This window comes from Dreissena polymorpha, chromosome 5, assembly GCF_020536995.1.
Source record: "Dreissena polymorpha isolate Duluth1 chromosome 5, UMN_Dpol_1.0, whole genome shotgun sequence".
NCBI classification, from domain to species: domain Eukaryota; kingdom Metazoa; phylum Mollusca; class Bivalvia; order Myida; family Dreissenidae; genus Dreissena; species Dreissena polymorpha.
In genome coordinates, this window is record NC_068359.1 from 20123218 (window position 1) to 20137687 (window position 14470).

General features: G+C 34.5%; 1 protein-coding gene and 2 long non-coding RNA genes across 3 annotated transcripts in view; all 3 read left to right on the top strand.

Annotated features, from left to right (window-relative positions):
- The first annotated feature begins 1861 nt into the window (after window positions 1-1861).
- Window positions 1862-2744, top strand: LOC127831664 (uncharacterized). The gene is made up of 3 exons (XR_008026447.1): window positions 1862-1979; window positions 2147-2317; window positions 2625-2744. It is a non-coding gene; the product is annotated as an uncharacterized LOC127831664 (long non-coding RNA).
- Window positions 2745-5302: 2558 nt separating this feature from the next.
- LOC127831663 (uncharacterized) lies at window positions 5303-9895 on the top strand. Its single transcript, XR_008026446.1, has 4 exons — window positions 5303-5423; window positions 5794-5907; window positions 6484-6597; window positions 9323-9895. It is a non-coding gene; the product is annotated as an uncharacterized LOC127831663 (long non-coding RNA).
- A 900-nt stretch (window positions 9896-10795) lies between these two features.
- LOC127831657 (complement C1q-like protein 2) overlaps window positions 10796-14470 on the top strand; it is a 9231-nt gene continuing 5556 nt past the window's right edge. Inside the window, exon 1 of the mRNA XM_052356680.1 lies at window positions 10796-11114. Within this exon, the coding sequence (XP_052212640.1) occupies window positions 10847-11114 (268 nt within the window). The 5' untranslated portion in view covers window positions 10796-10846. The remainder of the gene's footprint in view (window positions 11115-14470) is intronic.

Below are 14470 nucleotides of genomic sequence, written 5' to 3' on the forward strand. Positions count from 1 at the left end.
ACTTTCAGCACAAATGAATATTTTGAGAGTATACACTTATTTTATAATAACAACTCCCCGAATGTGAATGAAAATGACAGCTTGTTTAGTAGAAATAAAGTTTATATTTTGAGTAATGCGACTTCTACGCTACTGCACCTCTGCGAGTTTCATTAGAATGGAAATCGCTGTACATGAATGTCTAGATTCGGATTCTGATGTTAAATTATCAACACAATAACATATTTATTCAAGATAGTTTCTTTGTTCGTATTTGCTTTGTTGCGAGACTTCTTGCCGTATCTTCGACTTCGATGAGATACTTCACAAAATCCTATTGGACATCGGGTGAAGGTGGGAGGACGGATGAATTAGAGGGATTCATAAGGACTGTTAAATTTATGACAGTCTTTTAAGTTGATATATCTTTTAAAGTGAATTATTTTATCAACATGCCTAACGATACAAATGCGAATTTAATTTATTGCTTTCTGATGTTTAAAAAGTCTTTACATATAAGATGTATTTTAAATGAAATTCTTAAATAGTTTTGTTACATCATGGCCTAAGGCTGATGCGATCTCAGACCCGTATGGAAAAACAATATAAAGAGAGAGATAGAGCTTCCTTGTGTATTATTCAACGTTAAGTATACATTATTCTCACCAAGTAGTTTTAATATAATTGAATATCTTCCTCATTCTCTGCACATGACTTAAATTGTACCTATAATTTCCTGCATATGAATTACTCACGAAACTGAACGAGCCATCGGAAAAAATCGTTGTGTTTTACAACGGGCGAGGCATGGTCAGGGGTGATAACCCCAAAAAAGGGTTAGGGTAAGGGTTAGGGTTAGGGGTCGGGTTAGGGTTAGGGTTGGGTTTAGGCTAACCCAAACCCTAACCCGACCCCTAACACTAACCCAAACCCTAACCCTCTAACCCCCCCCCCTTGCGCAATACCATACCATGCCTCGCCCGTTGTCGTTTTCCGCCTCCCGATTAAAACTACCAACTGTTAAGTGTTTAAGAGTCCCCTTTAAAAAATGTCTTTTTGACAATTATTGACAGTCAAATTCGCTTGACATACATATAAATAGTCAAACAAAGCGAAACATAGGCAAAGGTGTGTTCAATCCTTACGACGATTATATTTTAATCAGCTTTACTAGTTGTTTTGAAACTTGAAGATTTTTTTATTCAGCTGTGTTGCAGTAAGGTTTATCAAAATGCACGCTTTTACTTTTATTCTGACACTGGCGCTACTTGCATCGTCGATCCATGGGCAACTCTTCACTACTAGTAAGGAATATGTTTTTCTTTAACATAATGTTAATGTAAATACATGTATTTTTGTGTTCGTGTTTTTTGTATGTTATTCGTTCGGCCGTTTGTTAATAAATCATTTTTTAATTACTGATGTTAAAAATTAATGAATTTATTTACATATATTTTTTTATCGATTTATTTATCGTGTATGGTGAGAAGTATATAATTTCGGGTAAATGATTGAAGTTATGAAACCGATTTTTTATCTTAAGATTTTGAAAATGTCAACGATCATGCTTAACAGTGATTGTAAAATGTAAAAACAATATTCTTATTTTGTCAACCTCGAGATTTCGTAAAATGAATAGTATGCCATGTATTGGTTTAACATCAAACTATTATGTAAATTTGAACATTTAGCATAAAAGCGTGTGGTTAACCATTTTTAAATGTGGCCCTCACTTCCTAATCGTATAATCTTAACATAAAATGTATAACCCTCGTATGAAGACAGTTTCACACAATGGTTATAGATCGTGTTAAATGATTGCTTTCTCAAGTCGCGCTTTTAAGTGCAATGTTTATTTCTTCATATAGCATGCTCCGACGGAGGGGGCGAATGTGATGCATTCCCAAACTCAGTATGTGATACTGCAGTAATGCTCGTCTGCGTCTGCCCTATGGCACGAAGCTACATTGCAAATAGTGACAAGACTAGATGTGATTATAGTAAGCATAAATGAACAAAATATCAAAGTGTGATGTACTTAAATAACTGGATGGTAAATGTTACAAACTTTAACAAAAAATAACACATATATTTCAACAAGAATGATTTTAAACACATTTCAACAGAGAGAAATATGTATGCAAACGTTTGTTTTGCTGCAATTCAGGTTGTGGTGCAGTAGTGAATCCAGCAAACGGAACAGTGGCAACAAACGCAACAATACCCGGTAGTGTTGCTACATACGCATGCAACCCCGGTTTCATAATATACGGTGTGAATACCAGAACGTGCGTTGTGAACACAGGGTGGTCCGGTTATCAACCGACATGTGTTGCAGGTGACTTTTTATTTGCAAATATTCTTGATTTTTATAATCCAATGTCACTCGTTTTTACATTGGTTGCAACTGGTTAAACTAAATTGCAACGTTTTTTAATTTTACATTTTAATAAGGTAGTGTCAACGATTTATTTCCCGACTTCGTCACATAAGGTCTGTTTAAGTTGACCCAAAACATTGACATACATCTACTTACGTTATTTTTGTATTGCATTTGCATTAGTTATGTGGCTGTTTGCGACATTACGACATTGAACTATTCCTGTCATATTTAATCAGGCAACCGTGCATTTTAAACATTTCAGGAAAATTAAATGACAACTGTTCTGGAAAATTTGATTTGTGTGCAACCATCGCAAATGGGCAATGTTCTGATGGATTGTGCAAGTGTAATGCCGGTTATCAAGACGATGGTTCAGATACGAATTGCATAAGTAAATATAATTCTTTGTGACATTACCTTTGCTTGATTATTGTTTGAGCACCTTCATACCATAACTAGATTTAAAAATACCAAATTTATCTTGCACAAAGTACTATTGTTTTAAATCGAAAGCTCTTCAATAAAATACAATGGCAGGTTGTTTGCACCACTTTCAGTTTACCGTAATTACTCTATGTTTTCGAACACTCTAAGTTTTCGGACACCCCTTTTTTTGCAAAAATAATTATTTTTCGTGACTTTTAATTTTCGGACACACGAGTTTTCGTCCATAATTAATGTCTCTATGTTTTCGGACAGTATATTTTACAGCGCTATTTTACCAAATTGCGGTCCTGTTTTCGATATCTAATGACACTTCGATCATGGGGTTTTACAACCAAATTAACATCAGTAAACATGGCAGGTGCATGCATGAGGGCAACGGACCATTACATTTGCGTTATTGGGTAAATAACGTTGTAAACTGGTATTAAACAATGGTTTCGCCCGATAGCATAAACGTTATGACAATTACCAGAGGTAGTGCCAATTAACAGTTCAATTTTCTACCGCAATGGTACTACCCCTTCTCAGTAAAATAACTGTGATTAATACTAAAAGCTTCAAGGTGTGATGCACCATATTGCAAGTTTTACGAACAATGGAAGGTGTTAGACAACAACTATCGGAAATGAACAAACACAGAATTCATAGTTTGCTTTTTTTATTGCGTTAATTACAGGTTCATACTAGCGAGTATCGCTACATCACATGCTCATCTTTGAACTCGTTGGTCAAAGTACAACCTTGTATTAACTTTCTGTCAAATAAATTAGATTAAAATTATTTAAAATGCAGTGCAAACATATATAACAGTAATTTATACTATACGGCATGGTATTTTACAAGCGCGTGCTATTACCGGTAGTCGTTGATACAATTGACGCTATTTTCGGAAACTTCAATTTTCAACTCTAAGTGTTCGGACACCTGTATTTTGTGAATATTTTTCGTATCGAACATAGAGTAATTACGGGGGTATTGAGTATCTAAAAAATCAACCTCAGGATAGTCACAACACTTACATAATCAATGAACAATAAATTGAAAACAAAATCATGGATTCCTTTCAGATATCAACGAATGCGTTTCTGACCCTTGCTTAAACGGCGCCACATGTGTCAACGGTGTGGCCAAGTACACATGCCAATGTTCAGCGGGTTGGACCGGTAACAACTGTCAAACTGGTATAATAATAAAAAATATGAGCCTTGATGTTGGAAAACAAGTCTTAATGCTTTAATGTTTCCCATATTGGCCTGTGCAGTCTGCACAGGCAAACCATGGACAACACTTTCCAGTTGTATGATATTTTCGCTTATAGGAAAACTCAAATGAACGAAAATAAGTCCAAAAGGGGGAGGCGGGGAATTGTCGTTCCTGATTAGCCTGTGCGAACAGCATGTCCGGTTTTCCAAGAACGTCTAAAGTTCGACTGCCGTATATGGCTGGCAAATGCTTTTCAATTGATGCCTGTTCATACACTGTCTTTTGTTGAACATATTACAAAAGCAAAAACTTTGAAGTTTGAAGTTTGAAGAAGACGCACTACTTTTTGTGTTTCTTTTTATAACAACTTTCAGTCGTTACCCACTAACGAACAATACTTTATTCAAAAATACATATTCTGATGATACTTCTTTTCGTTCCCAAGAGCTTACATTCGTATCATATTTAAATATAATAGGAATGTGTTTAACACTATATTGAATGCTGCAATCCTGTCCAAGTAGATGTAATTGCCAATATTTGTATGTGTTAGAAATTGACGAATGCGCCAGTCTGCCTTGTAGGAACGGTGCTACCTGCATAGACGGCCTGAACACTTACCAATGTACATGTGCACCTGGGCATTCGGGACCGAATTGCGAAACAGGTCATGAAAATGTTGTTATTCGTCCAAATTGCGTTTCTGAAGTGTTAACATTTACCAGACTATCGTCTGTAATGAAGTTTGGAATATAAAGTAAGGTTTAATCTTGCGATGTTTTTGTCATATTGGTTCTACTATTTAGAAATAAAAGTTGTGCTGTCCGCACAGGCAAACCAAGGACAACACTTTCCACTTGTATGGTATTTTCCGCTACAGGAAAACTCTTATCAGCGAAAATACAGTCTAGGGGGAGGAAAATTGTCGTCCCTGATTAGCCTGTGCGAACAGAACGCCCGGTTTTCCCAGAACGTCTTATATTTCGACTGTCTTATATGGCTAGCGAATGCTTTTCATTTAATACCTGTTCATTCACTGTATTTTGTTGAAAAAAGTTTAACATTAGTAAAATACTTTTTCAATCAAGTTTGAAGAAGATGGACTACTTTTTGTGTATCGCTCTATAACAACCATCAGTAGCTACCCACTTATATACAATACTTAATTTAAACAAATATATCCTGATGATACTTTTGTCGTTCCCAAAAGCTTCCATTCGTATCCTGTGTTTAACACTATATTGTATGTTGCAATCATGTACAAGTAGAGGTACGTACCAATATTTGTATGTTTCAGACATTGACGAATGCGCCATTCTGCCTTGTAAGTACGCTGCTACCTGCATAGACGGCCTGAACACTTACCAATGTACATGCGCAACTGTATTCTCGGGACTGAATTGCGAAACAGGTCATGACCATGTTGTTATTCGTCCAAATTGCTTATTTTAAATTTTACTATTTAACAGATTATCGTCCGTAATAAAGTTTGGAATATAAAGTGATGTTTAATCCTGCGATGTTTTTGTCACATTGGTTCTACTATTTATGTAATGGATAATCTATACAAAAGAGTAAATCGTACTGAGCTTGAGAGGATAACTCCTGTAATAGCCAGTTCGCTCATTAAGGAATGCAATCGCTAAGGTCGTGTTTTGTCATGTGTTTGACTTTCAGTTGTGTGGCACATTTTTCGCATTCTGTGACTACCAGTAAACTTTCGCTTCGATAAAACAAATATGTGAATGCCCTATACTCCGTATACATACCAAATGTTTCAGACATTGACAAGTGTGCATCAAGTCCGTGCAAAAATGGAGCAACTTGCATTGATAAACTTGCTTTGTTTACCTGTTTATGTAAATCAGGGTACACCGGACGACTTTGTGAAACAGGTAGTATGTCAAATGCTCTTATTTGAAGATTTATTTGCTTAAGCATAATCAATAAATAATCCAAAAAAACGCTCGTTTAAGATTCCAATAACAACTGCTAGTGAGGATTACATTTAATAAATGATGGTGATTGTATACGCGTATTTAAACTGAAATGTTTGATCTTATATTGTGCCATTGGATGTAAAGCCTTATGCAAGGAGATTCATGTTTATTTACAATTAAATATGAAGAGAATAACTCAGGGTTAACTTTGATGTCTTGAGATTCTTACAACCCCTTTAATATATAGTCAAAATAAAACGCCAGAAACATTATCATGTTATACATTCCTGTTCATTCCTGTGCTTTAGCAAATATCCAGTCCTTTTGTGTTTGGAATTCGGTTTGTAGGCTATATAAAGGTCAACGGTTTTTTAACTAGTAAGGTTTTTTACTTGCTTGTGAGGCTGCAATTTCACTTCGTTAGTGTTCGTGTACATATCTTACCATTCGCTAAGAGTAGTTATATCAACAAGATTTTAAAAATCACATCGTTCATCTTCAGCTCTGTTTGTTAAATACAACATGTTCCAGAAATCGACGAATGTGCAACAAATCCTTGCTGAAACTGCGGGTCTTGCAATAATGGAATTGATTCTTTCAAATCCTCTTGCATATCTGGATTCTAAGGTGTTCTGTGCGAAGAAGGTAGTTAACCATTGGAAGCGTGTACTATGGTATAATTACCAATTTAATCATTGGAAGCGTTAATTTAAGTTGTTTGTCCAAGATCATAGGAGATATTTTTCACGTTTATTCTTATTTTATTTTTGATAAATATCGGTAATTGCTTATTTGCAATTTTGAATTCATTGATTAACTGCATGATTTGTAGTTTGTGGTTTTTCTCAATATCAAAATCATAAAATGTCTACATAGGCTTGATTTTTCATGGTGATATTTTTTCTCGTTTTACAGTTTTTGTGTGAAATTTTGTAAGACTATTTTGCGTACCAGAACAAAAACATGCTATATCACTACGCATGGTTACATTCGTTAGATTTTAAGCGCTTTTAAGAATCAATTAAAATTATTGTTAATGTTATTAGATCTATATATGTTAAGTGTCACGTTGAAAAAAAATCAAAAGGGATAAATAGAATACTAGGATTACCGTTGAATACAGAGAAGTTTATGTTGCTCGGCTCGAACACAGAAAGCGCTTGCCAAGGCTCGCGCTCCCGGCGTTCTAAGCCTCGCAACATAAACTTCTCTGTATTCAACGCTAACCTAGTATTCTCTATACACTTAATATAAGTAATTGTTAAAAGTACAGTTGAAACTCACAATCATTATTTAATTTCTCAATATAAAAATCATAAAATGTCTTATATAGTGGCTTGATTTTTCCTAAATTCTTTTGAACACAAGCGAGAACCAATAAATGTATTAAAGGTATTTATAAAAGTAACCAAACATTGAAGATGGACTTTATAAAACAATCGTAATTTTAAAATCCAGAGTATTTTTATTCGAGTCTTTACTCAGCGTTTACATATCCGCCATCGTGTTTTTTTTTCAATAGAACCTTCACAAATCAATGCAAAGACGGACATTATGCCTATGAGTTGGGCCTGTCCAAGCCCCAACATATTACGTATGAATTACATATGACTATTAGTTCAAATCCAACTCGGCACTTGAATGCTTATGTGTTCAGCTAATAATTACACAGTAATGGTCAAAGTGTGCGGGCATTAAGCTAAAAGTTACTAATGTGAAAATAACACAGATTGAAAAGTAAATCATTTATTGTTTCTTGGGTTATACTTAAAAACTTTTTTTTGTTTTTTATAAGGGATGTGTTCAAATTTACAAAATTGTACATACGCAATCGCTTGTGAAAATATTTATGTTCCTTCTGTAACGTGTTTACCGTTTCTTCGGGATATATACAATGACAACAAACACCAGTGGTATTTTTCAACACACGGTTTTTCCTGGGGATTTCCTTAGCCGTTCGATTAGATACTCAACTTCATCAATTTAAACTTGAATCAATGAATATTTACACTATTAATGATTTATAATAATTGTATCATTGGAATGATGAACGTTTTATCACTTTACAAGCCGGTTTCATATGCCATATGTGACTTGAGTCGACTTAGGTCGACTTGGGTCGACTTGGGTTGACTTGGGTCGACTTGGGTTGACTTGGGTTGTCTTGGGTCGACTTGGGTCGACTTGGGTTGACTTGGGTCAACTTGGGATGACTTGAGTCAACTTGGGTTGACTTGGATCACCTAGGGTGTCTTGAGATAACTTGGGTCACCTCGGGTGTCTTGGGTCACCTCGGGTGTCTTACACCTATAGCAACGAGTCTGCAGTGTCCCCTCTCTGCGTTAGGCAAGGAAGACCATCAATGTCCCCCCTCTGCGCTTTGCAAGCAAGACAATCGGTCAGTGTAGTACAAGCGACAATAAGTATCTTGACAGACTCAGGCTGACCTACGAGACCTGACACGTGCACTAACTGGAATGGAAACCTGTGACTTATATATGAGTCTCAAGCTATCCAACAAGCTATGGTATTTTATGCGCAATGTTGCTTGGGTCACCCCCACTCAAACAGCATCCAAAGTCACAGAGATGTCCCTTGCTCAGGCTGACCTAAGAGACCATAAAAGTGCACTGTTTTATATTAACAAAGCAGACATGTGACCCGGACTAATATATGAGTCTCAAGCTTACCCAGCAAGCTATGGTATGTTGTGCGCAAAGTTGCCTGAGTCACCCCCACTCAAAAGGCATCCAAAGTCACAGATACTTCCCATGGTATATGGTTTCTAATAACTGCAACGTATTAAACGTTGTGTTCTGTTCGGTAATCGAACGCAGACTGACTGCTCCCAGTAGAGTAGCGCTTTATATACTGATAGTTCACGAGACCTGCTTGCTAAAGACATCACCCTACTATTTCATTTCACGAAAACACAACCCTACCGTTTCAAACCATAATTGTAGAATACTGCGACTATATTCTGTAATACATATTGTGCATCTTTATAACAAACTTGCATTATTAAATCATCAAATTATGTACATAAAAATACAATCATCAATCCAAAATACACACGCTATTTGCGTAGAACTTACAGAAAAGTCTAATGCTTACCCGCGGGAAACGTACTTTCGTTTCAATGTAAATACTAGAAATGAACTCAAAGAATAACGAACCTAAAGGATAAAGTACCGGCAAAAATCGTTACACTTCTAACGTACAAAACTTAACAGTTTTACCCCTAAGGCAAACAAATACCCGATTTATTGTCCTTTCTTTTCACTTGGTGTACTTTGTCTGCATTGTTAACTCATTCTTCGTTAATACATATTTAAAATAATGAATCAAACACAAACAATTTGAATTACAGGAACCGCTATCCCCGTATGCCCCTCCTACTATAGTGGAGTAGCACGTACTGGGGACTTCTGGAAAATGCTGCCAATAATGTACGCCGAGATGAACGTGTGGCTGATGTATTCAATATATTAGCATTATGACTGTACCTTTGCTTTATATGTTTAAGTTATGTATAGGTTGCGGCATAATCTATGCAAACATTTCGAGATAAGAACTAGAAAAACATTGTAAAATTTGTTAGGTTTATTGAAAATTGACGATCGTTGTTGGCAGTTTAATCGGTTTGTTTGTTTGGTACCACAATATATAATTATACAATGTATATTTTGTGCTTATAAATATTAAGCGATGTTCATTTGTGGTGTTGGTACTATGCATAGCTACACGCGGTAATGTTTTTTAGTATTGCATATACACGTAAATACTACACCTGTATAATTGCATACAATATAAATAAGCATACCCCCCCCGGTAGTTTACGTATTTATTTATCAATCTTTTTTATGTTGAGATTGGACCGTGGTTTAAAATTGTATTATGATCCAAATAATTCATATCCACTTACTTTTTAGTTTATATTTTTGTAGCATGGATTGCTTGTGATATGTGCTGTATACATGTATGTTCATAACATGCCATTGGTAACGATTAAATGTTAAAAATATTCATAAGTGTCCAGTCACAAAATATGTCTGTTTAAAAAGTTAAACTTGTGTTTACTTTAAGTATTTATACAAACACAATACGGTGTATTTTATTTATTCAAACCTTATGTTCACATTGTTTATTGATTTAAATGCTTTATAAATACTAGATTTATTTCAGTTAACAAAATGGATATATTACAAATGATGTTTATAAATATTGGGTTTGGAAGAATATGTCATTTAATGTGCAATACAATGTTGAATAAATGACTCTTTCTCAACGTAATATATATATATATATATATATATATATATATATATATATATATATATATATATATATATATATATATATATATATATATAATTATCACTGTAAACCATCGGAAATAATGATTGTACGTAAGTTATAACCGAACACATTGTCATATCTTATCGCAATACAGCCGGTGATTTTTATTGGAAGACCTTTTTTTGTTGTTCACATAGTGTACTTTTTTTATGCTCGCTGACCGGATAGCCCCCAAACTGTATATTCATAATCTTCAGGTGGATTCCACAACCGATAGCCACTAAAATTTGTATTGAATAATTAATCTAATATATTTTGTGGTACATGTTTGAACAAAAACACATTTGGTGGATGCTGCACTGAATTTTATTTAAGATTTTTCTTGTTATTGCAATTGGAGTCATCACGAAGTTAAGTTTGATTGTCACTATCACGCAATCAGATGGTTTCCGTGGTAAAACACGTAAAATTGCCATTTTTCCATTTGTTCTAGTATATGTTATCTTCTCAAAATGTCAAGTCTTTTTTAGAAGAAACCAGAACACTTATCAATCGTTCATTCTTCTTCAACTTGCCCATAGGAACAGATCGGGAAATGTTTATCGCTCTTATTCTTATTGGTTATTTTCGTATGTTACATGTATTTTGCACAGAAGAGCCGGATGCAGTCATGGACGCTACGATGCAAAGTGTTAACGAACTGAAATTACAAATGGAAATGATGCAATCAGAAATCATGGAAATGCTTACAGTCTCAAATGAAGAGATGAAGGCAGTAAAACAAGACCTTCTTCAAACTAGGAAAGAGCTGAAACAAAAAGACGAGATTCTGCGAGAATTGGTGTCTCAAAGTCAGAATAGAGGTACTGCTTCTAGTATACGTAATACTAATTCTAATACTAATACAACTACTTATAATAAAATAATAATAATCTTAATAATAATATATTATAATAATATTAATAATAATAATAAATTGAATAATAAATAGTTTATAATAGATAGTGTTCGGCCTTCTCACGCTGAGCAAGAAGACCGTTGTCGGCAAAGTGAGCCTTAATTGGCATTATTATTCATATGGCTAGGTTTTTTTCATGAAATGATTAGTTTTGTTTTGAAGCTTCCGTTAAGAGATAATTAAAATCACGAAAGATCGAGTTGGTTCACTTTCTCATCTAAAAGGTATTTATTACTTTAGTAGAAGTAGTACTAGTAGTAGAAGGAGTAGTAGTAGTAGTAGTAGTAGTAGTAGTAGTAGTAGTAGTAGTAGTAGTAGTAGTAGTAGTAGTAGTAGTAGTACACACGCACACACGCACTCGCGCACACACCCGCACAACCGCGTTTTTTTACACAACTAATACACACACACAAACACATACGCGCGCGCTTGCTCGCGCGCACACACACAAGTACGCACACACACGCATACGTGCACACACACACGCGCGCTCGTGCACACACACGCACACTGGCTCACGCACCCACAACTGTACACAAACAAGCACACGCGCGCACACACATTCACACACGCGCGCATACACACACACACACACACACAAACCCGTGCGCACACTCATTTACACGTGCATGCACAACACACGCGCATAAAACGCGCGCGCAACACGCGCGCACACACCGCACACACAAACACACACGCACCGAACCACCCTCCACACACGATCAAGTAGTTCTTATTATTACATTATTATTATTATTATAAGTTACCATACAATCTAACATGTTATATGTGTACTTTTTGCTTCTCAGATCACTATTCGTCAATAAGTTTGTGTATTTTCCAATGAACGGAAATACGCTTTTTTGTGTCTCTATTGGGGTCGTTTTATTGTTGTTGTTTTTTCTCATTATTGTTATTTTTTTTCATTTCTTCTTTTTCTATGGAATATTCATCTGTTTGTATCCATAATTTTTGTTTTCTATTTTTGTTTGCATATGTAGACATCTTATGTCTTATATTAGAATTTAACTGGACATGTTTTAAAATAGAAACTTACTGGACAAACACACACAAATTATCATTTATATCACCCACCACTATTTCAAATGATTAAACTATGTACTCTAAATGTAAAAGGGCTAAACAATAAAGACAAACGCAAAAAAATTTTCAAATGGTTAGACGAAAAAAAAAAATAGTATATGCCTATTACAGGAAAGTCACTTAACACATACTCTAGCACAAACCTTAAAAGATGAATGGGAAGGAGACATCTATCTTAGTGGAAAACATACTAATAAACAAGGCATTGCCTTTCTGATAAAAAATAATATAGGGATCACAGTCGATAACTTTAATGAAATAATAATTGGCAGACAAGCAAGTATAGATATCAAAATACACGAAACACAATTGACATTAATCAACATTTACGGCCCTAACATAGATGATCCGACTTTTTACGAAACATTACAATCCTTTATAATTAATAATCAAGATAAAAACATTATAGTCGGTGGTGATTTCAATACTGTTCTTCACCCATTATCAGATAAAAGAAAGGGAAACCTTTATACTCATCCTAAAAATAGAAACATTTTAAATAACATACTTGAAAACTACAATATGATAGACATATGGCGCACAGTTAATCCCAACGAAAGCAAATACACCTGGCACTCAAACACAAAACCAACAATATTTTGTAGATTAGACTATTTTTTAATATCAGAGTCACTTTGCAACATTATTGAAACATGTAACATAAAACCAGGATTTATGACTGACCACTCTATAGTTGAACTTAACTGCACAAAATACAACCTGAAAGAGGCCCAGGATACTTTAAAATTAACAACAGCATCTTATTGGATACACAATATCAAACACAAATAAAACAGGAAATATTAAATACAGTTCAAAATAATAAAGATGCAAACCCAAACACCTTATGGGAAGTAATTAAAGGAAATATACGTAACACAACAATTAGATACACATCATTTAAACAAAAAGAAACACACAAACTTGAAACTGAAACCATCAAAACCATTGAAACACTTGAAAAACAATTGCATTAAACAAACACAAATGATACCACCGACATTGAAAATGAAATAACATTAAAAAAACAAATATTAGATGGAATCTGTCATTCACATCTCAATGGAATAATACTAAGAGCGCGTGCACAGCATGTTGAACACAATGAAAAAAATACAAAATACTTCGCAAACATTGAAAAACGTAGAAGTGAACAAAAAACTGTACACAAATTAGTAGTCAATGGCAAAGATATAACAAACATAACTCAAATACTAGAAGAACAACGTTTATTTTTCGAAACCCTCTATAAACGAAAAAATGTTGAAAATAACACCCTTTTTAAAAATACACATCACGCTTTAAACCAAGAAGAAAAAGAACTGTGCGACGGATTGCTTAATGAATATGAATGTGGATTAGCCCTAAAAGAAATGCAAAATAACAAAAGCCCAGGATCTGATGGCATCACAATCGAATTTTATAAATATTCTGGAATGATATAAAAACACATCTAATTAATTCACTTAACTATTCATTGAACAACGAAAACTTAACTACGCTACAAAAACAAGGTATTATATCAATTATTCCAAAACCTGGAAAAAACTTAGAATCCTTATCAAACTGGCGCCCGATTAGTTTACTAAACAATGATTATAAAATTGCAACTAAAAGTATAGCAAACAGAATAAAAAAAATATTACCATCAATCATTTCAAAATCTCAATCTGGTTTCATAAAAGGACGTTACATTGGTGAAAACGTCCGTCTTATCCAAGAATGCATAAACTATTTCAACAATTCAAACAATCCTGGTCTAATATTCTTTGCAGACTTTGAAAAGGAATTCGATTCGCTTGATCATTCATTTATGTTCTCTTGCTTAGAAAATATGAACTTTGGTGAAAGTCTCATTCAATGGGTCAAACTATTCGATACCGATATTAACAGTATAATCATTAACAATGGCTTCTTTTCAAACAGTTTTAACATCGAACGAGGGGTTCGACAAGGATGTCCACTCTCATCATCGCTATTTATTATTTGCATCGAGTATCTATCACATCACATCCAATCAAATAAACACATAAAAGGCATATCACTTGAACCTGACGAAGATATCAAACAGTCCCTATTTGCTGACGATGCAACTTATTTTTTAAACGACAATTACTATTCTTTCCATAACCTTATAGAGTCACTAACCCTATACGG